At 44.1% G+C, this 26570-nt stretch overlaps 1 protein-coding gene across 1 annotated transcript in view; it reads right to left on the bottom strand.

The window, feature by feature from the left end:
- The window catches only part of DDX31 (DEAD-box helicase 31), a 2738529-nt gene that overhangs the window by 1916783 nt on the left and 795176 nt on the right, over positions 1-26570 (bottom strand). The window contains exon 5 of the mRNA XM_044057921.1: positions 1261-1331. Coding sequence (XP_043913856.1) covers positions 1261-1331 — 71 coding nt within the window. The remainder of the gene's footprint in view (positions 1-1260; positions 1332-26570) is intronic.

Below are 26570 nucleotides of genomic sequence, written 5' to 3'. Positions count from 1 at the left end.
CCTTGTGGGCATCTTGACTGGGGATCTTGTGCCCAAAAGAAGTGCAATGTTTAAACCCCGGGGAGGGTTTGTCAGACTCACCCAGAGAACTGACTTAAGCCACCCAAAAAGAACGAACACGCTAATCAACAAGAAAGCACAGAAGGCAAGAACACTACCAGCAATAACTACTACTATTTTTTTGCATTATCTAACCAATGAGAAAGCCCTCATGTAAAAGGGAGTCAAGTAGACATACCTACACACTACTTGGCTGCAAACACATACACACACACACACACACACACACACACACACACACACACAAAAAAAACTAATTCTATTAAAGAGAGAGAGGATGCCACTAAAGAGTGGGAGGATGTCACTTATAGAGCACAACAGCAGAGAAGGAAAAAACTAGCAAAGAGCAAGACAAAAAGGTAAAAAAAAAAAGAAGCAATTTGTGTATTTAACAATCCTATCGCTCGAGAGTATGGAGATCCGTGTCCGGACGCTGAAGTGGCAAACCAGATCTGAGGTGCTTGGGTAGGTGTAGTGCATTATGGGTAAGAGGAAGGAGCTCAAGTGTCAGATCCAAGTCTGAAGAATGCAGCCGAGATGGATCCGAGACCCTATCGTGAGGAGGAATGAAGAGGAAAATATCAGATCATCTGTTTACCTGCATTTTATTCAGACTGTTTATGTTATACTTTGCCAAAATTGGATGAGGAGGTTATAGAATCCCTTAGAAAATTTGGAACAGGAGGGCTGAAAAATCTTAGTGATTTGCTGGATCAGCTTACCCTTGTTATCACATTCTTTGATAATCTCTGCAGCACAAGGGTTAAAAATTAAATTTCTACCTAAAGGAGAAATTAAAATCTACTTTTTATCATCATCTCAGAAGTTCTAAGAATGCAGCCAGGCAAACTTCCTCAACACAGTGCCAGTAGTCAAAGCCCTTGAAGAATTATAAACTGATTCACAACACACATCATAAACAAGTAGTGACTTGCACAACAGAATAAGTTAAATTATTTAAAGCAGATTGTTCTCACAAGAAGAAACTGCAGACAAAACATCCCTCATACTTTCACAATTAGTCAGAACAAACATTATCATATCAGCCTGATAATTCAAAATTGTGGCCATTCTTAGTACCCTGGTAGCAGTGTGCCATGCTCAGTGTACTGGTACCACCATGCCACCCTTAATACCGTGGTACCATTGTGCCACCCTTAATACACTCATAGCACAGGTAATTTATTTAAAATGACATACCTGACCCTGTCTGTGACCTCACCAGTGCATCCTTGCCTTCTGAAAGGATGGGAATTGCCTGCTTTTGTACACTGTTAATTAAACACAATAAGAAGTTTTAGGGTGTTTATCAAATAAATAAGAACTAGAATGATTCTAAGTTATATTTTACAAACACAAAGATGGCTGAATACATGCACACAGAAAGCCTCAGTGATGATAAATGGCAGCAAAGGATAACTGTGCAGCCAGTGCAACAATATATAGGTCTTCCAATGTATTTTCATCATTTGCCATTTAGGGTATCTAATGTACCCCACTGGAATTTAAAGAACTAAGCTTTGCCATAAGCAGTCAAGATGTCAAAGTTCAGCTCATAGCACAGAAAGACTTTAAGTCACATACACCAGCACTGCTAACATGTGGCTTTAAGTGACCTTAGCTTAGTTCTTCATTTTCATATCAGAAAGTACATTGTGTAGTGTCTTGTTGTCCAATGTATGCTTAGTCACAACCTGAAATTCAAAACCAGGATTCCAGATGAAGTCCTCATGAATAATTAGTGACTGCATTTATGATGACCAAGTCGTTACTCCTAGCATGGCCTGCTTAGCATTTCGAAAACACACTTCAGCAAACGATAGATTGCCAACTCCAATTTGTCGAACATGCACTTCATCGAAAAAGAATAGTCGAGTAAAATCTTACCATAACCATAGATGTCCTTCTCTTCCATTTTGGAGTATTCTTAGTGTGGGATTCTCCGCCTCAGATGACCCGAATGTCAACTCCTATACAAAAGCTTAACCCGGGTTGCTGTTGGTGAGTGGGATGTCACATGCAGGGCCATAAATCTGGAGTCTTAAATGTGACATCTGCACACACAGACTTCAGAACTAACTGTCCAGTCGGACAGTGTACTAGGTAGAGTCAAATGATATCCTCCAGATGTGCAAAGTGCTATTGGATGCCCAGTGTGACCATAGTCTAGGTGGTGCTCCAGGGTGCTCCACAGACAGGTGAAAAGGCATGCAGGGGGATAGGTGGGAGGGAAGGAATACTGCAACATGGAAGAGAAAGGCATCTATGGCTATGATAACACTTTACACAACTATTTTATGTCCTTCTATTCCCATGTTGGAGTATTCTTAGTGTGGGAGAGTACCACAGCTTAGGAAGGAGGAAGGGTGGAGGTACAAGTAGATGATTCCAGAAATCCCTGCAGGATTGCCCGAGTGAAACCTACTCTGGCTCTGGAGAAGTGGTCCAATTTGTAGTGTCTGGTAAAGGTGTGTACAGTGGACCAGGTGGCTGCCTCCAGGATGGAGGCTGTGTCCAGGACTTTGAAGAAGGCTTTGGAGGATGCTACGGTCCTAGTGGAGTGTGTTCTTACCCCCTGAAGTAAGTCCTTGCCATAGCAGGAGTAGCAGAAGCAGACAGTTTTCCTGATCTAACAGGAGATAGTTTGTTTGGAGACTGCCTTGCCCAGGGGCCTGGGATGAAAGGATACAAAGAGTTGATTAGATTTCCTTATATACTTAGTTTTGTCCAAATAAAGTCTTAGCTGTCTGTGCACATCAAGGGAATGGAGTATTCTCTTACAGTCATTGGTGGGAGAGGGAAAGAAGGTGGGCAGGTGGATGGACTGATTTAATGATAGCTCGATGACCACTTTGGGCATGAAAGAAGGGTTGGTGTGCAGGTCCACCCTGTCTTTGTGAAAGATAGTGTAGGGGGGACAGGCCATGAGTGCCTGTAACTCTGACACCTTTCTATCCGAGATGAGAGCTACCACAGCAGGATTGTTTTCCATGTGCGCATACGAAGTGTTGAAGAACTGGCTGGTTTGAATGGGGCCAGTGTGAGTTTTACTAGGATAAAGTTTAGGCCCCAAGGCGGTGGAATGGGCTTCCTTGGTGGCCTGGTGTGCAAGACCCCTTTCAGGAGCAATTTAACATCTAACCTGGAGAGTAAAGGAGGGTCTAAGGGTAAGCAGGCAGAGATTGCAGATAGGTGGACTTTCACTGAAGAGTATGAAAGGCCTGCCTTGATAAGTTCACACACGTAAGCTAAGACTAGAGGGACATCCAGTAGAATGAAATCCCTATGTCTTTGGAAACACCATTTGGAGAATCTTTCCCATTTTAAAATGTAGGATCTCCTTGTGTTAGGTTTCCTGGCCTCCCTGAGGGCCAAAAGCATGTCCTCAGAGTAGTGGTGTCTAAAAGATATTAAATGTTTGTCACCCAGTGTGTTAGAGATAGCATTTTCAGGTGAGGGTGGATGAGTGCTTCCTTCTGCTGTGTGAGTAAGTCCACCTTGTGGAGTAACTTGCGGGGATTGCCCTTGGCAATAGATAGTAGCAGGGGGAACCAATGCTGCCTTGGCCAATAGGGAGATACCGGAAAGATTTTTGACATGTCCCTGCTAATCTTCAGAAGGACCTTTTGAGTGAGAGGGAAGGGGGGAAAGGCATACAGAAACCGTCCCTTCCATGAAATGGTGAAGGTGTCCACTCTCCAAGCTAGTGGGGAGTGGTCCTTGGTACAAAATCTTTTCAGCTGTCTGTTCTGGGGGGGAGGCAAACAAATCTATTTGAGGTGTGCCCCACAGCTGGACAATGTCTAGAAAACCTTCTCTGTTTAACATTCACTCGACGCAGAGAGGATGACCTGCTGAGAGCATCTGCCTAGTGGTTGTCCTGGGATGGTATGTAGGCTGCCTGCAGAGATAAGTTGTTTTGGGAGGCTAGGTCCCAAATCTGGATTGCTAGCCTGCAGAGTATATAAGACTTGGTCCCCCCCATTCGTTGATGTACCACATGACTGTGGTGTTGTCTGTGAAGATTTGAAGGGGAGCTGGCTGAAGGATGGGAAGAAAGGTTTTCTGCACCAAAAGGACTGCATTAATTTCTCTCACATTGATGTGTCTTTTTCTGGAGGGGTGACTGCCAGCGTTCTTCCACCTTGAGGCCCTTCATGGTAGTCCCCCAGCCCAGGTCTGATGCGTCTCTGTGTATGTACTGAGCTGGTGTGGGAAGGTGAAGGGAAAGTCCTGGATTCATTTGAACTTGCTGGATCCACCACCTTAACTCTGCCTTTAGGCAGGGTAGGAAGGGAAGCAGGAATTCTAGAGGGTGGTTGTGTTGGGATCACACATTCTTTAGATACCACTGTAGTTTTCTCATGTGCATCCTGGCTAATGGTAACATAGGGCTGTTGGCTGCCATAAAACCTAGAAGTCACAGAAATTGTCTTGCTGATAGTTGGTGGACCTGGAGCAGAGCCTGGAAGTGGCCTGTTAGGGAAAGCACTTTGTCCTGAGGAAGGAATGTCTTCATCATGTCTGTTCGTATCCTGCAGCCCATAAAAATTTTGTCCTGCTGTGGTGTTAGGGATGATTTGGGGAGATTACGGGTGAACCCCAGACCTTGTAGCAGAGACACGGCAAACTGCAGATTTTTTTAGGGTGACTTCTTTTTCTGCAAGAATGAGGATATTGTCTAGGTAGGGGTAGAGCTGAATGCCCTTGGTTCTGCAATAGGCTATGGCTGGAGAAAGGAATTTGGTGAAGACCCTGGGTGCAGTGGATAAACCAAAGGGCAAGGCAGTAGACAGAGTGAGAACAGGGCACAGTGAAATGTAGGTACTTTCTGTGAGAGGGTTTTATAGGGATGTGGAGGTAGGCCTCCTTCAGGTCTAGAGTGACCATGAATGCCTGTGCTGGTAATACTGGAAGGAGGGTTTGGAGGGATAGCATTCTGAAGGATGGGACTTTTAGGAAGAGATTTAGAAAGGACAAATCCAGAATTAGCCTCCATGACCCATCCCTTTTTGGTACTAGAAAGAACCTTGAGTAAAAGCCTTTTCCTTCTTGTCCTGGGGGGACAGGTTCTATGGTTCCATGATTCAGTAGATCTTGTACAATGTCTGAAATAAAGTGTAGTTGTTTTTTGGGTGGGAATGGGATCCCCCGAGAGGGGGGCCTTTCTTTCCAAGAAAGGAAGCATTCCTGTTCTACTATTGCCAGGACCCAGCAATCTGAAGTAATTGTTATCCAGAGGGGCAGGCAGTGTCAGAAATGGGCTGACGGGGGGGGGGGGGGGGGGGGCAAGGCAGTCACACACTGTTGGTGCCATTTCTGTCACAAAAGGACTGTCTGAGGATAGGCAGAAAAGAGGATGATCTAGTAGAGGTCTGCCTCCTGGTTCCTCTCCTATGCCTGGAAGAAGAAGGGGTAGCAGTTTATGGGGTTCTTTTGACATAGGTGGTCTTAACTGGATAGTTTCTGTAGTATTTAGGTATAGGGGATACCAGAAGGTGCTTAATGTCTTGAAGCACCTTGCTTTTCTGCTTCCCAAACAGGAGGGTGTGGTCTAGTGGAGCATCAAGAATTTTGGATTTGAAATCCTCAGGCAGGGGTTGTAGCTGAAGCCATGAATATCTGCAGAGCACTGAGGCGGAAGTAACAGATCTAACAGAAGCCTCTGCTGCATCATAACTGCATCTAATTGAGTGTCTGGTCACCTGGGATGCCAGGGACAGTTTTGATGCTACCTCAGTCTTGGTAGGAGAGTCAGGCAGAGAGGCTAGGAGTGTAAATGTTTGGGATACCAAGTCCAAGGCATACTTAATCACATGGGTTTGGTAATTAATAGCTCTGAAGGCTAAGGTGGAAGAGGTGTAAACTTTCTTCTCTAGTCTGTTCAAGTTTTTGCTGTCCTTGCCAGTGGGCAGAAGGGACGAGGATGGGATCAGTCTTGAATGCTTGCCTCGGGCTACAGCAATCACTGCAGGGTCTGCTAAGGGGGGGCTTCACAAAAAATTTGTGGTCATCAGGCACCTTGCAGAAATGATCAGGTCTCTTAGGAGAAGGTGGCTGAGAATCAGGATTTTTATAGGTTCGTAGGTAGGTACTAGGCTATTGGCCCTAGGGCTTATCTAAGCTTAGCCAAAAGGGTAACTGGCTTTCACCACCCAAGAAAATTATTTTCTTGTGCCCCTGTCGAGCAGAGCCACAGAAGTGATCCCTGGGGTGAATTTCCTATCTCCCATCCAATCATCAAGATTTTTCTTGTAGAGTGCTAATGAGGAGCTTTGACTTGATATAGATAGGTAATTTGTTCCAGAGTATGGGAAGTCTCTGGGACAGGAATCTAGCCCTCCAGCATGTTTTGTATACTGTTGTGACAAGGTTTAGGTTCCTAAAATGTGTAGCTCAGAGGGATTGGGATTTCTTTAAGTGGAGCATGTCCAACAGCTCTGGGTTTGACATAGCTTTGTATCTTAGGCAGAGATCACCTCTGAGTAGGTGATATGCGACAGAGTAAAGCTGGAGTTTTTTGAGATGGTCTGTGTAGGTCATCTGTTTGAGGCCAGTAATAGATGTCTTGTGAGGTACATACCAAAAGAGGCGTTGCACTCTATAATGGGTCTAATGAGTGACAAGTAGAGGGGAAAGTAAAGTTGTGTACACTTACCATAAATGTAGATGTTCGAGTGTATTCACTGTTGTAGTCCTACCTAATGGGTTATCCGGCTCCCGGTAGACCTCGATCGGCCAGAATGCCAGAGGTAAGTAAAAATTACATCAGCTGCCGTCAGTTGTAAAGGACGTCACGACATCCGATACAAAAAGAGGCAGCCGACATCACTTCCTCAGTCTTTCTTGCCATAACAGTCAGAAGCCCCCAGAAAATAAGGCTTAAACCAAAAGCAATTTTGGCAAAAGGTATCAAATTTAGCCTGTAACGCAGGAAAAGAGAATAGGAGATGACCAAAAAAAAAAGGGGGGGGGGGGGGAAACCAGGACTGCAACAGTGAATACACTCGAACATCTACATTTATGGTAAGTGTACACAACTGTACTATGTTCATCATGTTTCACTGTTGCAGCCCTAACTAATGGATTGATTACCAAAGCCCAGAGAAAACGGAGGAGGAACCAACAGAATCAAGGGTTGGGGATAATTCCCTGCAACACAGCAGTGGCAAACCATGCCCTGGCTCTGGAAAACAGAGGCAAACTATAATGTTTTGTGAAAGTGTGAACAGAAGACCATGTGGCACCCTCCAAAATGTCTTTAGTAGGGACACCCCTTAAAATGGCTGCAGAAATGGAAGCTGCTCTAGTTGAGTGGGTCCTAACCCCTTGAGAAGGAACCTTGCCATGAAAGGAATAACAAAAAGTAATACAATGAGCAATCCGTTTAGAAATGGTTTGCTTAGAAATAGCCTTGCCCTGGATTCCAGGGGCAAAACTGACCAACAAAGTACAGTTTTGTACCTACCATAAATGTAGACGTTCGAGTGTTCACCCTGCTGCAGTCATCACACTTGGGTTATCCTGTCGCCAGGCGGTCCCGCAGTCGGCTGGACTTCCAAAGTCTTGGTCCGATGTCGGTTGCTGTCACCTCATCCCTGATGTCAGTGCGCCAGGGGTACATATATTGCAACCGACGCCATTTTCTTCAATTTTTCTTGCCCCAGATGTCAGGTGCCCCCAAAAAGGTGATCCAACTTAGTACCAAAAAGGTGTGAACACTGTACAAACACAAAATCCCTTCAGCTATAAGCAAATACATCAGAAAGGCATAGCAAAGATTTAGCCAGTAGATTAGAGGGGTTGGAGGGAGGGTAACCTGGACTGCAGCAGGGTGAACACTCAAACATCTACATTTATGGTAGGTACAAAACTGTACTAAGTTCATCGTGTTACCCTGCTGCAGTCATCACACTTGGGTTGAGTCCCAAAGCTAAGGTAGGGTGGAGGCATCATAGAGGGTTAGTGGAGGCAATGAGGCCCTGCAGAACTGCAGTGGCAAAGCCTGCCCTGGATTTAGAATAAAGAGGTAAGTGATAGTGTTTGGTGAAGGTGTGTACAGAACTCCAAGTTGCAACTTCTAAAATTTCCTTGGTAGGGACCCCCCTGAGAAAGGCAGTAGAGGTAGCTGTTGCCCTGGTAGAGTGGGATCTAATGGTAGGAGGAACTGGTTTCCCATGATGGGTATAGCAGAATCGTATGCAATGGCCTATCCATTTAGAAATGGTTTGCTTGGATATGGCCCTCCCTTGAGAAGCTGTAGCATAGGAAACAAAGAGCTGGTCAGTTTTTCTGAACGCCTTAGTTTTATCCAAGTAGTAACGAAGTTGCCTGTGAATGTCCAAGGAATGCAGGAGTCTCTCACCTTTGTTCTGTGGATTGGGGAAGAAAGTGGGTAGGTGGATGGTTTGATTTAAAGCTACACTGGAAACCACCTTAGGCATGAAGGAAGGATTAGTTCGTAGAGAAATTCTGTCTTGATGGAAAATGAGGAAAGGTTCCACTGCCATAAGTGCCTGTAATTCTGAGACACTCCTAGCAGAAGTTATTGCCAGGAGCAGGGCAGTCTTCCAGGATAAGAACTGAAGGTCTGCAGAAAAAGCTGGTTCAAAGGAAGGTAGCGTTAGTTTTTCCAGAACAAAGTTGAGGTCCCATGTTGGTGTAGGGGCTCTTCTAGGTGGTCTAATGTTTTTTGCCCCTCTGAGGAACTGCCTTAGTACAGGATTGGAAAATAAAGGTGGATTAGTGCCGTAGTGAGCTGAAATAGCTGAAGCATGGATTTTAATAGAGGAGAAGGAAAGTCCTTTATGTAACATCTCAGTTAAATACTGCAGAATGTGAGGCATATGAGGCTGAGTTGTGTCTTGGCCTTTAGCTTGGTTCCAAGCACAAAACCTTTTCCATTTGTCCGAGTAAGCCTTCCTGGTGCTTGGCCTCCTGGCCTCTAAAATAACATCCAGTACTGCTTGTGAAAGAGGGGCTCGTGGGATGTTTAATTGATTTTCCATGCAGCCAGGTTTAAGGTTTTGATCTGGCTGTGTAGAATCTGCTTGTTTTGCTGCGTGAGTAAATGAGGAATTTGAGGCAATATCCATGGTGGGCTGTGAGCCATATACTTCAATAGCGAGTACCAGTGCTGGCGTGGCCAGTCTGGGGCTATGAGAATCAGTCGAGGTTTCTCCTTTTTGACCTTCAAAAGAACCTTTGTGAGAAGAGGTAATGGAGGAAAGGCATATGCTGTCAGGTTTTTCCAACTGAAGGAGAGAGCGTCCACTTTCCAAGCTTGATGGTGGAATGTCCTTGTACAAAATTTTGTCAGCTGGTAGTTTTGAGGACTGGCAAACAGGTCTATATTTGGTAGACCCCATCTTTGAGTTATCATTGTAAGCATTTGTGGGTCTAGCTTCCACTCGTGGGGATCTTTGATGTTTCTGCTTAGGTCGTCTGCAAATGTGTTTTTCTGTCCTGGCAGGAATTGAGCCTGTAACTGGACTTGGTAGGCCAGAGCTGTGTTCCATAAGATTATTGCTTGCCTGCAAAGAGGGTAGGAATGTGTGCCCCCTTGTTTGTTTATGTACCACATTACTGTGGTGTTGTCCGTCTTTATTGCAAGTTGTCCTGGCTGTAGTAGATCCTTGATGGCTGTCAGAGCTTTCTGTACAGCTAGCATCTCTTTTTGGTTTATGTGCAGTTTTCTTTATTCTGCAGTCCATAGGCCTTGAATGCATTGCCCTGCCATGTGTGCCCCCCAGGCATAGTCTGAAGCATCTGTTGTGATAGATTGCCTGGGTGGGGGCAAGATGAAAGGCTGACCCTTGTTGAGGTGACATGCCTGTGCCCACCATAGAAATTCCTGTTGAAGGCAGGGAATGAGAGATATCACTGTGTCCAAGCTGTGGCTGTGTTGAGACCATACGCTTTTTAGGTACCACTGTAATTTCCTCATATGCAGTTTTGCAAATGGTATTATCAGAATGCAAGATGCCATGAAGCCCAAAGCCTGCAGAATTTTTCTTGCAGTTAATTGGGTCTTTGTTGCCATTGTCTTGAAATATTGAGTCAGTTGTAATTGCTTGTCTGGTGTAAGATAAGCCTTCTGGGCCATTGTGTCCAAGCTGGCACCCAGGAATGTCATTTTTTGTGAGGGTACTAGTTTTGACTTCTTTTCGTTTACTGTGTACCCCAGACAATTTAGTAGATGCTTCACAAAAGCCAGATGTTGTAAGAGAATGTCCTTTCTTTCTGCTTGGATGAGGCAGTCGTCCAGATATGGATATATTTGAATTCCTCTTTGTCTGCAGTATGCAATTACTGGTGCCAGGCATTTTGTGAATACTCTGGGCGCAGTAGATAAGCCAAAGGGCAGTGCAGAGAATTGATAATGGGTTGAACCTGCAATGAAACGGAGGTATCTTCTGCAACTTTGTCTGATAGGGACATGCAGGTATGCCTCCTTGAGGTCCAACGTTACCAGCCATGCTTCCTTGCCCAACATGGGAAGTAGCAGCTGTAGTGTTAGCATCTTGAATTTGGGAACTTGTAAGTAAGTGTTTAGAATAGAGAGGTCCAGAATTGGTCTCCAAGCATTTTCTTTCCTGGGTACTAGGAAGAGTCTTGAGTAAAAGCCTTGGCCTTGCTCTTGAGTTGGTACCCTTTGAATGGCTCTCATGGCCATGAGAGCTGTAATTTGTTTTTGAGCCTCTGCCCTTTGATTTTGTGGCAGGTTTGGCATTCCTCTTTTTATTGGCAAGGTGTGAAAGTGGAATCTGTATCCTCGTAAAATTATGTCTAGGACCCATTTGTCCTTTGTGACCATGTGCCAGTTGTCTGCAAATAGTGCTAGTTTTCCCCCCAAGGGGGCTGACAAAAGAGCTTTGTTTGGCCAGCTGAGGTGCAAGTCATTGAGTTTGCCTTCTGGTAGGTTGAGCCCTGTCTTCTCCTCCCTTCTGGGTTGGAGTGCCCCATTGGCGAGGCTTATACTGAGCTTGTGGTTGTCCTCTGCCCCTTGGGCATCTGTATTTACCCCTCTGAGGCCTGTCAGTGGCTGGAAAGGACCAATTTTTTGTTGGCCAGTTTCTGCTGAAGCGAGGGGGTTGTACTTGTAGAAAATCTTTGACTGTCTGCATTGATTTCGCCTTATCTTCCATTTTCTTTAAAACTTCTTCTGCTTTAACACCAAAAAGAACATCCTGTTGTAAGGGAGCATCTAATAGTTTTGCTTTAACATGATCAGGCAGACTTTGTTCTTTTAACCAGGCATGCCTACGTATAACTGATCCAGTGACAGCTGCTCTGCAGGAGGCCTCTAAAGAATCAAACCCACATTGTAAGGTATGTTTGCCCACCTGCTCGGTGGCGTGCAACAAATCTTGTACTTCTTTAATTTCAGATTGTTGAGGTAAGGTGGTTATCTTTTGTTTTAACTGAGAGATCAGAAATTGCTGATACTTAAGCATATGGAATTGACAGTTTACTGCTCTCATAGCTAAAGTGGCTGAGGTGTAAACCTTTTTCCCCCATCTGTCTAGTGCTCTTGAATCCCTTTCAGAAGGTACTGGATTTTTAGCCATGGAAGCCTTAGCCCCCTTGGGACCCTGGAAGATAGTCTCTGGGTCAGCTACTGGGCTTTTGTAAAGGAATTTGTGGGAATCAGGTACTCTGTAGCATCTGTCAGGCTTGGCCGTGGCAGGAGGTAGAGAGTCAGGGTTGAAACTGGATTCTAAGTAGACATCATCCACAATGTCCAAAACAGGAGGGATGGCTAGAGGTCTGTGTTGGGGAAGTAAAAGAAACTCTCTCAGCCTTTTCTTGGAATCAGAGTAATCCTGACCTTCCCAGTGAAAATGTTCCCTCATAGTGTGTAAAGTTTCCCCAAAAGAGTAATCTTCTGGAGGGGAAGCTAAGGGAATAGATTCCTCAGCATCAGAATCTTCATAAGGAGAGAAGGAATAGTCTTGGTCCCCAGAGGAATCTGAAGAAATAGTCAGTTGTTCAGAGGAAATTGTCAGGAGGAGGCTGTGAACCCCTGATAAGAGAAATCAAATCTTCTGCCATTTTGAGCATCTGTTTCTTAGGCATAGGGCCTTGAACAGGTGACTGAAGTGAAGCCTTTTTCGATTTAGAAGGAGTCTTCAACTTGGAAAACGTTTTGACTGTAAGAGTCGTCGGTCTGAAAACGCCTTCAGAAACCGATGGCGTTTCAGAAGTACCGATGTCCTTGGAAGGTAAATCGTCGGTAGGGCCTGAAGTAAAAGGCTGCGTCAGCCTAGTACATTCTGACAAAATATCTGTAGCAGTCTCGGGTTCCAGAACTGCGGTAGTCAGGGGCTGCGTCGGAGCCTCACTGATAACCGGGGAACCGGAGACCGGATCAACCGAGGCCTCGGAATCGGGCTTAGGCCTGGGCTGTCGGTTCTTGTTCCTGCGTTTTTTGTGCACGCCGGTAGTTGGTAGCTCCGACGGCATGTTATAGTTAAATTGTCTACCAAAAAAGTGTCGTGCGAAATCAAATCGTCTTTTAATAGTACGTTTATTAAATCTAGCACAAAAACGACAAGAAGTGACGTCGTGATCAGGGACTAGGCAAGGTATGCAATAAGAATGAAAATCCTTATGAGGTATTTGCTTCCCACAAGAAATACAATTGTTAACTTTTTCTGACATCGGTCTGAGGCAAGAAAAGTTTCCCCAACGGGGTACTTAGCTTTATAGAAGACTTCAGTCTGAAATTCGAATTCGAAAATCTCAGGAGTCGGCCAACCGGCACTTGCGAGCTGCTTCTGCTTCGGGCACAGCGGCAAGAAAAGGGGCAAGAAAAACTGAAGAAAATGGCGTCAGTTGGAATATATGTACCCTTGGCGCACTGACATCAGGGATGAGGCGACAGCAACCGATGTCGGACCAAGACTTTGGAAATCCGGCCGACTGCGGGACCGCCTGACGACAGGATAACCCAAGTGTGATGACTGCAGCAGGGTAACACGATGAACATCTGTGCTGATTTCTGAAGGTCTTGGTAGCAAGGTGTATGGACTGATTAAGAGTCAAGCTAGAAACCACCTTAGGCATAAAGGAGGGGTTGGTTCTCAGAGGTACCCTATCCACATGGAAAATAAGAAAAGGCTCCACAGCCACCAAAACTTGCAGCTCCGAAACCCTCCACCCTACTTGCTGAAGTTATAGCCAAGAGGAAGGCAGTGTTCCAAGAGAGAAACTTTAAATCTGCAGTGGCAGCTGGCTCAAAAGGAGGAAGAGTGAGTTTCTCTAGAACAAAATTAAGATCCCAGGCTGGAGTAGGCACCCATCTAGGAGGTTTTCAGTTGCAAGCACCTCTGAGAAACATTTTCATCAGGGGATGAGAGAAAATGGGCTGTTCAAAAGAGCAATGAGCAGAAATGGCTGAAGCATGGAGCCTGATAGAGGAAAAAGAAAGACCACACTGAAGCAACTCAGCCAGGTATTCCAGGATCAGAGGAAGGGTAAGCTGAGAAGAAAAATCCCCTCTAGCCTGCATACAATGAGAGAATCTTTCCCACTTGCCAGCGCAAGACTTCCTAGTGCTAGGCCTCCTGGCCTCCCTTAGCATGTCAAACACCTTCTGGGAAAGGGAAGAAGATAAGGAAGGAGTCATACAATGAGGTAAGCTGCCAAATGGAGAGACTGAAGATGAGGATGCAGAATGTTTCCCCCTTTCTGAACCAAAAGATCTGGCTTCAGAGGAATATGCCAAGGAGGAAATTGGGAGAGACTGCGAAGCAGTGAACCAGTACTGTCTGGGCCAGTGTCCTTGGTCGTTCGTCCTTGATCTTCAATAATACTGTGGGAAGAAGAGGATGAGGAGGGAAGGCATAAACTGATAGCAACATCCAAGGGAAGGACAGAGCATCCACTCTCCAGGCTCTGCTGTGATGCTGTCTGGTGCAAAAGAGAGGTAGAAGATGGTTGCCTGGGGAGGAGAAAAGATCCACCTGAGGTGTGCAACAACGTTTAATGATGCTGTAAAAGACTGCTCTGTTCAGCTGCCACTCGTGAGGATCCAGGGTTTGTCTGCACAACTGGTCTGCCAAAACATTGAGCCTTCCTGGAAGAAACTGAGCTAGGAGATGCAGGCCCAGGGATGCTGCCATGTACCAAAGATTCATGCTCTGCCTGCACAGGGGGTAAGAATGAGTCTCTCCCTGCTTGTTGATGTACCACATGACATTGGTGTTGTCTGTTCTGACGAGCAGGGTCCCTGGAGAAAGAAGATGCTTGAAAGCTAGTAAGGCCTGCTGAACTGAGATCAACTCTTTTAGATTTATGTGCAGGTGCATCTGCTGGGCATTCCAACGTCCCTGTATGCATCTGCCATCCAGGTGTGCTCCCCAGGCGTAGTCGAACGCGTCTGTGGTAAGAACTTGAGTGGCAGGAGGGTGGATGAAGAGGCATGCCCTTGTTTTGTAAACAGGCTGTTGCCCACCATAGAAACTCTGTCCACAGAGATGGAAGCAGAGGAATCATCATATCCGGGTCCTGTGTGTGTTGACACCAAATGCTCTTGAGGTACCATTGCAATTTCCTCATATGCAGTCTTGCATATGGAATCATGAGAATGCAATAGGCCATGAATCCCAGAGCTTGCAGGTATTTCCTTGCAGGGAGCTGGGACAGGCTTGCCAAGTCCTTGAAGTAAACTGAAAGAGCTGTCTGCTTCTCCTGGGTGAGATATATCACCTGGGCGTCTGTGTTCAGACTCGCTCCCAGGAATGTTATCTCCGATGGCACAATTTTTGATTTTTCCTCATGGAGAGTGTAACACAGGGAAGAGAGAAGAGTCTTTACAAATTCTAGATCCTTTAACAGCTGTTCCTGAGAATTTGCTTGAATTAGATAGTCGTCTTAAGTATGGATAGATCTGAATTTTCTTCTGCCTGCAAAAAGCAATGACTGGAGCCAGGCACTTTGGGAAAACTCTGGGAGGAGTAGATAAGCCAAAGAGCAGCGCAGAGAATTGATAATGTTGCTTGCCCACCCTGAAACAAAGGTACTGTCTGCAACTTGCATAAAATTAGACCTGTTAGTAACAGCCTGCAGTTCATTGCTGGAACCTGTGTTCTGAGAGACTGTTTTTCAATCTATCTGGAAATATATAGAGACGAGTAAATGTTTTTGGTTTTAGAGTTTGTACGGTTAATTGTTGCTTCTAGTTTTTCAGATCTCTGCTGAAAGTGTTTCCCCACCTCCCCCTATTTTCTGTTGTGTCTTCAGTTGGTATAATTGTTTTTTACAGCTTGTGTGTTATCTAACTGAAGGATAACTTGCATAAAATTAAACCTGTTAGTAACAGCCTGCATTTCATTGCTGGAACCTGTGTTCTGAAAGACTGCTTTTCAATCTACCTGGAAATATACATAGCCGAGTATATATTTTTTTGGTTTTAGAGTTTGTACTGTTAATTGTTGCTTATAGTTTTTCAGATCTCTGCTGGAAGTGTTTTGTCCCACCCACCGTCCCTGTGTCTGGCTTGTTGTTTAAATTTGGTGTCTTTTGCAGTGCCCGCCCCACTGTAGATTTGATCTGGGACACTCCCCCAGTCCTATCTCTTTACCACATTCTATCTAATAAACTCCTTCTGCACTTGCTTTTAGTCTTTTTTAAATTAATTGCATTTTTTAAACTGTGTTTTGTTTAATATTGCTACATAATCAAGTGTGCTAGCTTGCACTGCATGTGAACTGTTTTTACTGCTGTTTTAGCTACTTTTCTGTATTAAAAAAAAAAAAAAAAAAAAAAAAAAGTACTGTAAGCCTGTTTCCTACCTTTCCTGTAACTAGTGTTCCAGATACAGATTTGCTGTATCCAGGACTGTATGTAAGCTTCTGAGCCCCCCAAACCATTCTCTGTTGGAGGGAAGCCTTCTAGCTTATCAGTGGGAGTGGTAAGCAGTAGGTAACCTTTCTACCACATAAGGAGTGGTTCTTGCCCATAAATTGTAGTTATTGGGCTTTTGGGCAATCTTTTCCATCTCTCTCAACTTTCTGATTTGAAAGCCTGCATTTGCACTTGTTTCTGTCCTATAACTCATCTAGTACAGATACAGATTCTTAGTTTTAGCACTTAAATTTGCTTATTCATGCTCAGCACTTGTTCAGAACTTGTAAGCACTAAATAAGCTACTAATACTATATCACTCAACCTTCCTCATTACCTAGAGGAAAACTGTTTTTGTACTTAACTTTTCTCACTTGCTTAGAGAAAAACAGCTCTTGTACTCACTTTCCTCACTTATCTAGAGGAAACTTATTTTTTATTCAGGCATGTCCAAGGGTCAGCTCCCAGTGTTCTCTCCTGTCTATCTGATGAATCTGGGCATCTTGAGGCAATGTAAAAATTGCCTCATGTACACAGACAACCCTCTCCTCCTACCACCCAACACTACAACCTGTGAGAGATGCACTTATCTAGCCAAACTGTAGGTAAAGCTCTCTCCAACCAAGACTGAACTTGACAGTCAAGAGGAGAAGGTAAACATTTGCACCACACCACACTCATCACAAGGACTCACTAAATCTACACCACCAAAATCCACACATAGTAACACAAAAACATTCACGAAGGCTCTCAATAATAATCTGTCTAAGCAACAGAGACCTCCAAAGCAGAAACGCAAGCAAACTCTATCCCCAACACAACCCAAATAACACATAGCCCACAGACTCAGTGTGCCACTCAACCACAGCCAATAAGGCAAAACAATGTACCCAACACACTAGTCACAGGTGACTCTATAGTCAGGCACATTGATGTCCCACTCACCAGGCTAAACAAGGAGAAGGTTACTGTCAGCTGCCTGTCGGGTGCCAGGATCCGCCACATAACCCACGCACTCAGGTCACTCCACAAGTACAAATATGACTGTCATTGTCCATGTTGGTGTGAATGACCTGAGACGTACCTCCCTGGACTACATGAAAAGAGATATGGAAGAGCTCTCCGATCTTGTAGCCCAGGCAGGTATGACCCTAGCCCTGAGTAGCATTCTGCCATCGCCCAGAATGATAACGCAGTACAAGGACAAAATGATTGATTTCAACAATTGGCTAAGCTTCTGGTGTCATTCTAAGGGAATCCAGTATCTGTCTGCTTGGGATGACATGATCGACAGACCATGATGCTTTGCCAGAGATGGCCTGCACCTGTCACCCCTGGGATGCCGGATACTGGCTAAGGCTCTTGCCGCCCCTATAGTGCCTTTTTTACGCAAGGTTCAAATGACAAATTCACCACCATAACAGGAACAGGCAAGCAAAAACTGAGGGCAATGCTACTCAATGCTAGAAGTCTAAATCTCAAAATGCACTCACAAGATATCTGTGCAGTGACTGAGACCTGGTTCAAGGATCCAGAGAGCACCCCCGCACTACCAGGCTATAACTCATACCACACTTTCGGCCATGTAACATGGACCGAAACACCAAAGGTGGAGGTGTGTCCATATTCATTAAGGATATCCACACCTCCAGGCTAGTTGCTCAGCATAATGCGTCCGAGGTTATCCAAGTGCAACTAACTCTGGGCAAAACTGCAATCCAAATTGTAGCTTGCTACAGCTCCCCCACCATGCCCCAGGATTCCCACTCCTCTTTTCTTGATGTACTGGAAAATATTAGGGTTCAACCAAATACTGTAATAATGGGTGACTTCAACTACCCCACCATTAACTGGGAAAACTACTCGTGTACCAACTCCTTAGCTCAATGCTTTCTGTAATTCATAAACTCCAATGCTCTGGATCAACTTATCCACACCCCCACCAGAGGCAACAATATCCTAGACCTAGTCGTTACCAACATGAGTGACCGGTGTTCCATACCTGAAGTCAACTCCTTGTTGGTCGGATCCGATCATAAGCTAATCGCCCTTGATATCTACATCCCACCCCACCCACCCCCATTAAGGAAACCACAGCAAAAAATTTCTCCAAAGCCAATTTCATGCTTCTTAAGACAGAAGTGGTGAACTTCATGACACCCATGTAGATGGACAATACAGTTACAACTGCTGAATCCTACACAAATGCACTCTATAAGCACTTACACGAGTGCATGGATCGTGCTATCCCAAACAGAACCAAGACAATATCCTCCAAAAAAAGGAAGCCAATCTGGTGGTCCTCTGCCATAAACAAACTGTACAACAGAAGGAAGAAACTGTTGCAAAAGAGAGTAAAATCCCATGAGTGGAGGAGCTCCTTGGTCGGTCTCAGTAAGAAGCTGAGATCCCTTAGAAGATCCTCCAAAGCTAGCTACAAAAACAAAATCGGCACTAATTCTAAGGACAACCACAAAGCATTCTATAGCTATGTCAAGAATCCCGGCAACATCCAGATCTGCACTGAGTTACAGCATAATGGCACGAAAATTACAGAACCAACTGATATTGCCAACATCCTGGCAGATAGGTTCAGTGCTAACTTTACCCCCCCCCACCCCCTAAAGGGCACATATCTATACAGAAAAAATGCAGAGTCCCTGTAATCACAACTACGCAGGTAAAAGCTGCACTCTCTAAAGCCAAAAACACAGCATCCATGGGACCTGACAACATCCCAGGCTGCGTTTTACACAAACTTCTGAATGAACTGACTCCCCACCTAAGCACCATGTTCAATAATAGCCTCGCATCAGGCTTTGTGCCCACTGAATGGTGCACAGCAACAGTTATCCCACTCCACAAAGGGGGAGCCACCACTGATCCCGGGAACTATTGCCCTATTAGCCTGATGAGCCTGGTCTGCAAGGCCATGGAATGTATCATCATGGAACTCATAAACAAAGCCATTGGTAACCTCCAAACTCTGGATCCCACCCAGTTCGGGTTTGTGAAAGGCAGATCATGCCTCCTGAACCTGATCGACTTCTTTGAGGCAGTCACCAAAGCCGTAGATGAGGGTAAGGTGGTTCACACAGCCTACCTTGACCTCACCAAGGCTTTCGACACCATCCCCCATTCTGGAATTATAGCTAAACTCACTAAACTAAGTATACTATATAAGACTGCAGTCCACCTGGGTCCCAAGGTCTCTCATCACACATTCGGTGTTAAGTAGATTGCTGCCTATGTGGTAGTTCATGGGTACAGAATTTTTACCAAAGGGGATGACAATGCATTTTTTGGCATTGAGCTTGAGGCCATGGCTCTGATACCAGGCATCTGTCTCAGTGTGGCCCCTCTGTAGGATGTCCACATCATTTGGGGACTTGACTATGGCTCCTAGTTTGCAGTCATCTGTGAATGTCGTTAGCCAGAGGCCTTCTGTGTTAGTCTACACTTCAGAGAAATAGATACCAAATAGGAGAGGACCCAGGACTGAACCCTGTGGTACTCCACTTGTCACTGGTCTGAAGTCGGATTTGGAGTCTGCTACTTTCACAGTGTGGTTTCTGTCAGTGAGCCAGTTGGCAACCCATCTTGTGACATAGGGATTTATGCCTAGTTTAGTGAGTTTATCTATAATTCCAGAGTGGGGGATGGTGTCAAAAGCCTTGGCAAGATCTAGATAGGCTGTGTGAACCACCTTACCCTTGTCTAAGGCTTTGGTGAGTGCTTCAAAGAAGTCTAACAGGTTTAGGAGACATGATCTGCCTTTTACAAACCCAAACTGGGTGGGATCCAGAGTTTGGAGATTACCAATGTCTTTGTTTATAAGTTCCATGATGATACGTTCCATGGCCTTGCAGACCAGGATCATCAGGCTAATGGGGCGGTAGTTCCCAGGGTCAATGGTGGCTCCCCCCTTGTGGAGTGGGTAACCATTGCTGTGCGCCATTCAGCAGGCACAAAGCCTGAGGTGAGGCTATGATTGGACATGGTACTTAGATGGGGTGCCAGTTCGTTCTGTAGTTCGTGTAGAACGCAGCCTGGGATGTTGTCTGGTCCCATGGATGCTGTGTTCTTGGCTTTGGAGAGTGTGGTTTTTACCTGTGCAGCTATGATTACAGAAACTTTGCATTCTTCCGGCATAGAGATGGGCTCTTTAGGGGTTGAGAGGGGGGTAAAGTTAGCACTGAACCTATCTGCCAGGATGTTGGCAATATCAGTTGGGTCTGTATATTTAGTGCCATTGTGCTGTAACTCAGAGCAGATCTGAGTGTTGCCATTCAGATTCTTGACATAGCTATAGAATGCTTTGTGGTTGTCTTTAGAATCAGTGGTGATTTTGTTTTCGTAACTAGTTTTGGAGGATTTTATCAGTGATCGCAGCTTCTTACTGAGGCTGACCAGGGGGCTCCTCCACTCGTGGTATTTTACTCCCTTTTGCAAGAGTTTCTTCCTTCTGTTGTACAGTTTGTTTATGACAGGGGACCACCAGATTGGCTTCCTTTTTTTGGAGGATAGCGTCTTGGTTCTGTTTGGGATAGCACGATCCTTGTTTAGCCTGGTGAGTGGGACATCAGTGTGCCTGACTATAGAGTAGCCTGTGACTAGTGTGTTGGGTACGTTGGTTTGCCTTATTGGCTGTAGCTGAGTGGCACACTGAGTCTGCGGGCTATGTGTTATTTGGGTTGTGTTGGGGGGGTGGAGGTTGCTTGCATTTCTGCTTTGGAGGTCTCTGTTGCTTGAGCAGATTATTATTGAGAGCCTCCGCAAAGGTTTTTGTGTTTCTATGTGTGGATTTTGGTGGTTATGTATATTTAGTGCCATTGTGCTGCAATTCAGAGCAGATCTGAGTGTTGCCATTGAGATTCTTGACATAGCTATAGAATGCTTTGTGGTTGTCTTTAGAATTAGTGATGATTTTGTTTTCGTAACTAGCTTTGGAGGATTTCATGAGGGATCTCAGCTTCTTACTGAGGCTGACTAGGGAGTTCCTCCAATCATGGGATTTTACCCTTTTTTGCAACAATTTCTTTCTTCTGTTGTAGAGTTTGTTTATGGCAGGGGACCACTAGATTGTCTTCCTTTTTTTTGGAGGATAGCATCTTGGTTCTGTTAGGGATTGCACAATCCATGCACTCGTGTAAGTGCTTATAAAGTGCATTTGTGTAGGATTCAGCAGTCGTACCTCTACTGCCCATATGCATGGGTATCGTGAAGTTTGCCACTTCTGTCTTAAGAAGCGTGAAGTTGGCTTTGGAGAAAAAGAGTTGGTACATGGGTAGTTTTCCCAGTTAATGGTGAGGTAGTTGAAATCGCCCATTATTAGGGTGTTAGGTTGTACCCTAATATTTTCCAGTGTATCAAGAAATGAGGAGTGGGAATGCTCGGGCATGGTGGGGAATCTGTACCAAGCTACAATATGGATTGCGGTCTTGCCTACAGTTAGTTGCACTTGGATAATTTCGGATGCAATATGCTGAGCAACTAGCCTGGAAGTGTGGATATCCTTAATGAATATGGACACACCTCCACCTTTAATGCTGAAGTACATGCATACAAGTATGCAGATATAACTAGGGGAATGGCAGATGGTGAAGGAGACTCAATTTGCAAAAGCTCAAAATATCTTTTTTGAGTTTCAGTCATTTGGGAAGTACCCCATTTGAAATTTTCTTTCATTTTAGTTATGGTGTCCCCAAAAGTGATGTCCACTTCTATGGATTCCTCATTAGGGGAATACTATTCTAGAGGAGAGGCTATCTGTGCTGAGTAGGTAATAGACTCATCAGATGATGAAGTGAGAACTTCTTCCTCTTCTTCATGGGAAGTGAGATGGATTATACAGGTAGCTGAGGCAGGCCTTGGGCTTAGCACTGGGATAGTGGAGGGAGAGGAGGCCGAGGGCCTAAGAGCCATGAAAGCTTGCATCAGAGTAAATGATTGCCAGTCAGGTAGTCCCTCAGCGGAGGGAGATAAATATTTACTTTTTTGTTTTCTTTTTAGAGGAGTAGATATGGGAGAGGGCCTAGTTTCAGGTGCCTGAGCTAAAGCAGAGGCTTCAGATTCTGGTGTCCGTGACGAGCGTCTGGTGGATCCTGGTTCCCCCTCGACTTTGGTGGAAACTGACATCTGAGTCATCTCAGTGAACGTGCCAGCCAGTACTTCAGAAACGGCTACCTCAAGGGGAGCCGACAAAGTAGACGGCTCTAACGAACCTCCCTCAACCTCTATATCAGTGTCTCTTGGGGCATCCGACGATGGAGAGGCAGAGGAAGCATGCCACAAAACCTTGGCCTTTTTCCAAGGTGGTTCCACCTTGGTGGCCGACTCCAGATCCATCCTAAGCACTAACTTTTTTTAGTCTCTGGTTTTCCAAGTAAAGATTACAAATGGCCAGATGGCTTCTAAGCATTTTAGGGACAAAGAACTGGCAAATGGTGCGGACGGAATGGTCATCTTCCCGGTCTAGACAAAAAAATGTAATGGTCGTGGGCGTCTTTATGTGGAATTTGATGTCCGCATTGGCATTTACCCTTCTTAGTAGACATCAGCTAAAAAGGAAAAAGCAAACCATGCTCAAGCAATAGTAATTGAAAGAATTCCCCAATGGGGCACTTAGCTTTAGACATCTTGATAAGTAGAGGAGTAACGTGATTGATCTGACGTTCGACTGTGGCAGAAAAGTTTTGGGGTCTGTGCGTGCAGATGTCACATTTAAGGCTCCAGATTTATGGCCCTGCGTGTGACGTCCCATGCACCAACAGCAACCAGGCTTAAGCTTTTGTATAGGAAGTAACGTTTGGGTCATCTGAGGCAGAGAATCCCACACTAAGAATACTGCAACATGGGAATAGAAGGACATCATGTATAACATAAACTTATTTATGCGAAACTCATTCCAACATATAGTCAAGCAGTTGTGCCTTTAAATAACTACAACCTTCGAACTTGGCTGTATAACGTACCTTTAGTTACCATGGTGAATGTGGTATGCTACAATCCCAGAGTTCTCGGAGAAGTATATCACACTGTAAAGTCGCAAAGCGGAGGAGAGTTTTTCATTATAGAAGTCTACATATTTTATTTAGCGAAGCTGGCAAAAACATGAAAAGGACCATATATAAGTTTACAGCATATACCATATAGGCTTATGGAAGGTTTTGCTGCAATACTGTGGGGGTGGTTTATATTGCCCTGTGTTCTGGGTGCCCAAGCTTTTATGTTGGGATGGCCATCAGGAGCTTTTGTAAGAGGATTAGGGAACATCTGTATGCTTTAAAATCTATGGATGCAAACAATGCACTTTTTAGACATTCAGTGTCCTGTAGTAATTTTAAGAAATGTACGTTTGGAGTGCTTGAACATGTTTTGGAGGATAGAAGAGGGGGAGATTAAAAAAAAAATCAAGTGGAAAAGAAGGAGGTAGAATGGCTATTAAAATTAAGAGCTGATATTCCCCCTGGTTTAAATGAGACGATTAGCATTGTGTTTTTTTGAAGGAACATAGGTTAAAGATACTTTAAGAATCAATTGTTTTTATTGGATGGTTTAATTTAATTGATTAATGAATTTTACTGGTTGAACAAGTGTATAACATGTTCATGTTCTGAAGAAGTTTTTATGAAAGCAGCAATTAAAGTTTATTACGCTAAGATCTTTGGTATGGTTCCTGCACCTTTTAACAGTTACTTGCTGGAATGAAAATATTGGTGTTGTAAGTATAAGGCGAGTCAACAATGTAAAGGGAGGGCTATAACAGCTTGCGTAAGTACTGGGGAAGAACTTGTAAAATCTGTTGCATATAACCATGCTGGTGAACCCTCGGAAGTAGAAAAGTATGCAGTTTGTCCTAATTTGAAACAAAGAGCTGCACTACCAAGGGACACTGCTTGTATTATAGTAGATGATGCAATCGCATCTTCGCCATTAGACTTTGCTGATACATTGCCTAGTAGAAAAGCATTACTGCAGCAAGAGAGTCATACTCGTTTGAAAAACAGAAGGAGACCCATAGCTACTGGGTTAACTTTATTACACATGAAAGCTTTAGACTTTCCTTTGAAAGGCGGGGAATTTGTGTAAAGAAAAATGTATGACACATTAACTGATAATGTAGTTGTCATGCTAAAAACTCGCCAAAATTTGTCCGATTTGAGTTTGTCAGACATTTGGCTTAGGGATGGTATGTATTTTATTAGGGGAACTGTCTGCAGACAGCTGTATACTATACACTCTGTAGTGAAATATGGAGTGTATATTAAAAGTGTCCCTCTTGTCTATTGTCTAATGAGTAAAAAATCTTTATGGTCAAATAATTTCATGTGGCAATGTCTGTTTGAATTTTTAAATGCTAACAGTTATACGTGTATTCTAGTAATATACTGTGACATTTTGAAATTGCTGCTTTGAAAAGTATAAGAGTGAACGTAAATGAGGTAATTTGTAAAGGATGCTTCTGTCATTTTGGTCGTAACCTATGGAAAAAGGTGCAAACTCTTGTACAATTCCTCTATGAGCTTTCAATTAACGGTTAACAGACTTGCTGCTTTGGCATTTGTATATGAGAGAGAAGTAATTCCTATATTTCACAAATTAAAAGAAAGTTTTCCTGTTGAGGATAAGGAGCTAATCAAGTATTTTTCTGAGTGGTATGTGTTATGGAAACCGAGAACTTTCAGAACAAGATCTATGTCCTGCATACGGTTTCCACCATTATTTCCCATCGCATTCTGGAATATTTCGATTCTGAATTAATTGTTCTTGCCAAGAACTCTGAATTCAGTGGAAGCTTGACACCGGACATTTAAATGCTTGACAGGAAAACATGTGACAGATTTGTATACAGTGTTGTGTGCAATAGCAAGAGAGCAAAACCAGGTTGATGAACTTCAAGTGAGAATGTCTGCTGCTTGTCCTCCATCCCCTAAGAAAAGGGCATTAATATGACATCAACAGCAGTTCTAGTCTATCTTTGATAATAAAAGTGAATATGACTGTGTGCAGTATGTGATAGCAATTGCAAATTTATTGAAGATGTGAGAAACCTGTATAAAGTATTTCATTCTGTATCTCTAATTATTTCTTTTATGTTGTGGTGCACATTGGTGTGTTTGTCTTTCAAATCGTGAGTTTGTTGGGAAATATACGTTCATATCCAGTTTTGCGGTAGTTCGGGAGCACTCGACTGTAGTGTATTACATTCGCATATGTGATATTCAGTGATGTGAGTGTTAGTTAACTGTTATTTCGGTAAAGTGCATGTTTAACAAATTGGAGTCGGCGAACTATCGTTTGCTGAAGTGTATTTCCAGTAGAAAGAGGTAGACCCATTTAAACACATATGCAGAATTTCCAAGATGCTTTAGTTGTTGATTATCTGACAAAAATCTTAATGCAATGTGCAAGCTGAGCTATAGCTGTGGGTCTGCATTGTAAAGTCAAAGTTTATATCATCTGGGCGACACCAGCAGTAACTGCAGAAAACATAACTGGAGTTGCACATTGTTTGCATTAAAGCCACAAGCTATTTCATATTACCATCAGGCATACTACACTGCCCTTGGTCACAACTAACCCTTACAGCTAAGGCTGGTGTTTTAAAAGAATACTACTCAGTTGGTTGAAAAAATAAACTAGGAAAGCAAATTAAATAAAGGCAGAGAATGGATAAGAATAAAACAAAGAAGTGGGTTAGAAAAAAGGAAGCACTATGGAACCAAGGTACAGGACAAATCTGTGCAAGCAGCAAAAAGGATTAAGAAAGCACTAAGACACAAAACAGTACAGCTCTACAATCACATTTACAAATGTACAAAAAGCTACTGAAGGATGACGACCTATGGTCTGCTTAGTGCACTCATATGTAGTAGTTAACTCTTATTCAGAGGACCCCCCTGTATTCCTGCCCCCTCCCATTCTTTAGCTCATCTGACCCACTCATATTTGCATCCCTCAAACAATCAGCAGCATCACTGCCTGCATTTCAAGAATTAACAAAAGAACAACGAGGGAGTGCGTGCACCACTCAGCTTCACAACTAGGACGGCAGGAACTTTCGAGCTTTGTCTTACTGTTGGGACTTTCCCTTTGTAAACAGAAAAATGATGGTCCACACACACAAAAAAAAAAAAAAAAGAAAACTCATAACAGAGAAAACAAACTCAGCTTGAGGTCACCCTACCTAGACTATGGTTACCTGGACCCACCTCTGAAGCCAGTTCTGGGGTTCGTGTCCACCAGTGCGCATCTGGTAGCCAGGTCACAAAAGTAACCCAACTAGGCTTAGCGCAAAATTGCTACATGGCTTTATCTTGTGACCTAAAAACTGCAAGTTAAAGGGCAGGGGCTGAGTGCAATGCGAGTATGGGCAACAGGCATGATAAGGATGGATTCAATCAAGTCCTAGCACTTTATACTGGTTTAGGAACATGAATTTAACCCAGTCATGGTGAAGGACCATAACCTGCTACAGGAGAATTGTTGGCTAGACATAGTCAAACATCTCTGTACATACAGCACAAGCTGTGAAACAGAGCTTCTGGTCTCTCTCTCTTGTTCTGGAATGGAGACTTGTGAGAAGTCCAAAGCATATATGAAGATATTCAAATCTCTAGAAAATGCGCACTTTGTGATTTTTTACATCTACAAGACGG

Source organism: Protopterus annectens, chromosome 16.part0 (assembly GCF_019279795.1).
Source record: "Protopterus annectens isolate FY-2018-M chromosome 16.part0, PAN1.0, whole genome shotgun sequence".
Lineage (NCBI taxonomy): Eukaryota > Metazoa > Chordata > Ceratodontiformes > Protopteridae > Protopterus > Protopterus annectens.
The sequence above is the reverse complement of the archived record's forward strand: the minus strand, read 5'-3'. Positions and strand labels throughout refer to the sequence as shown.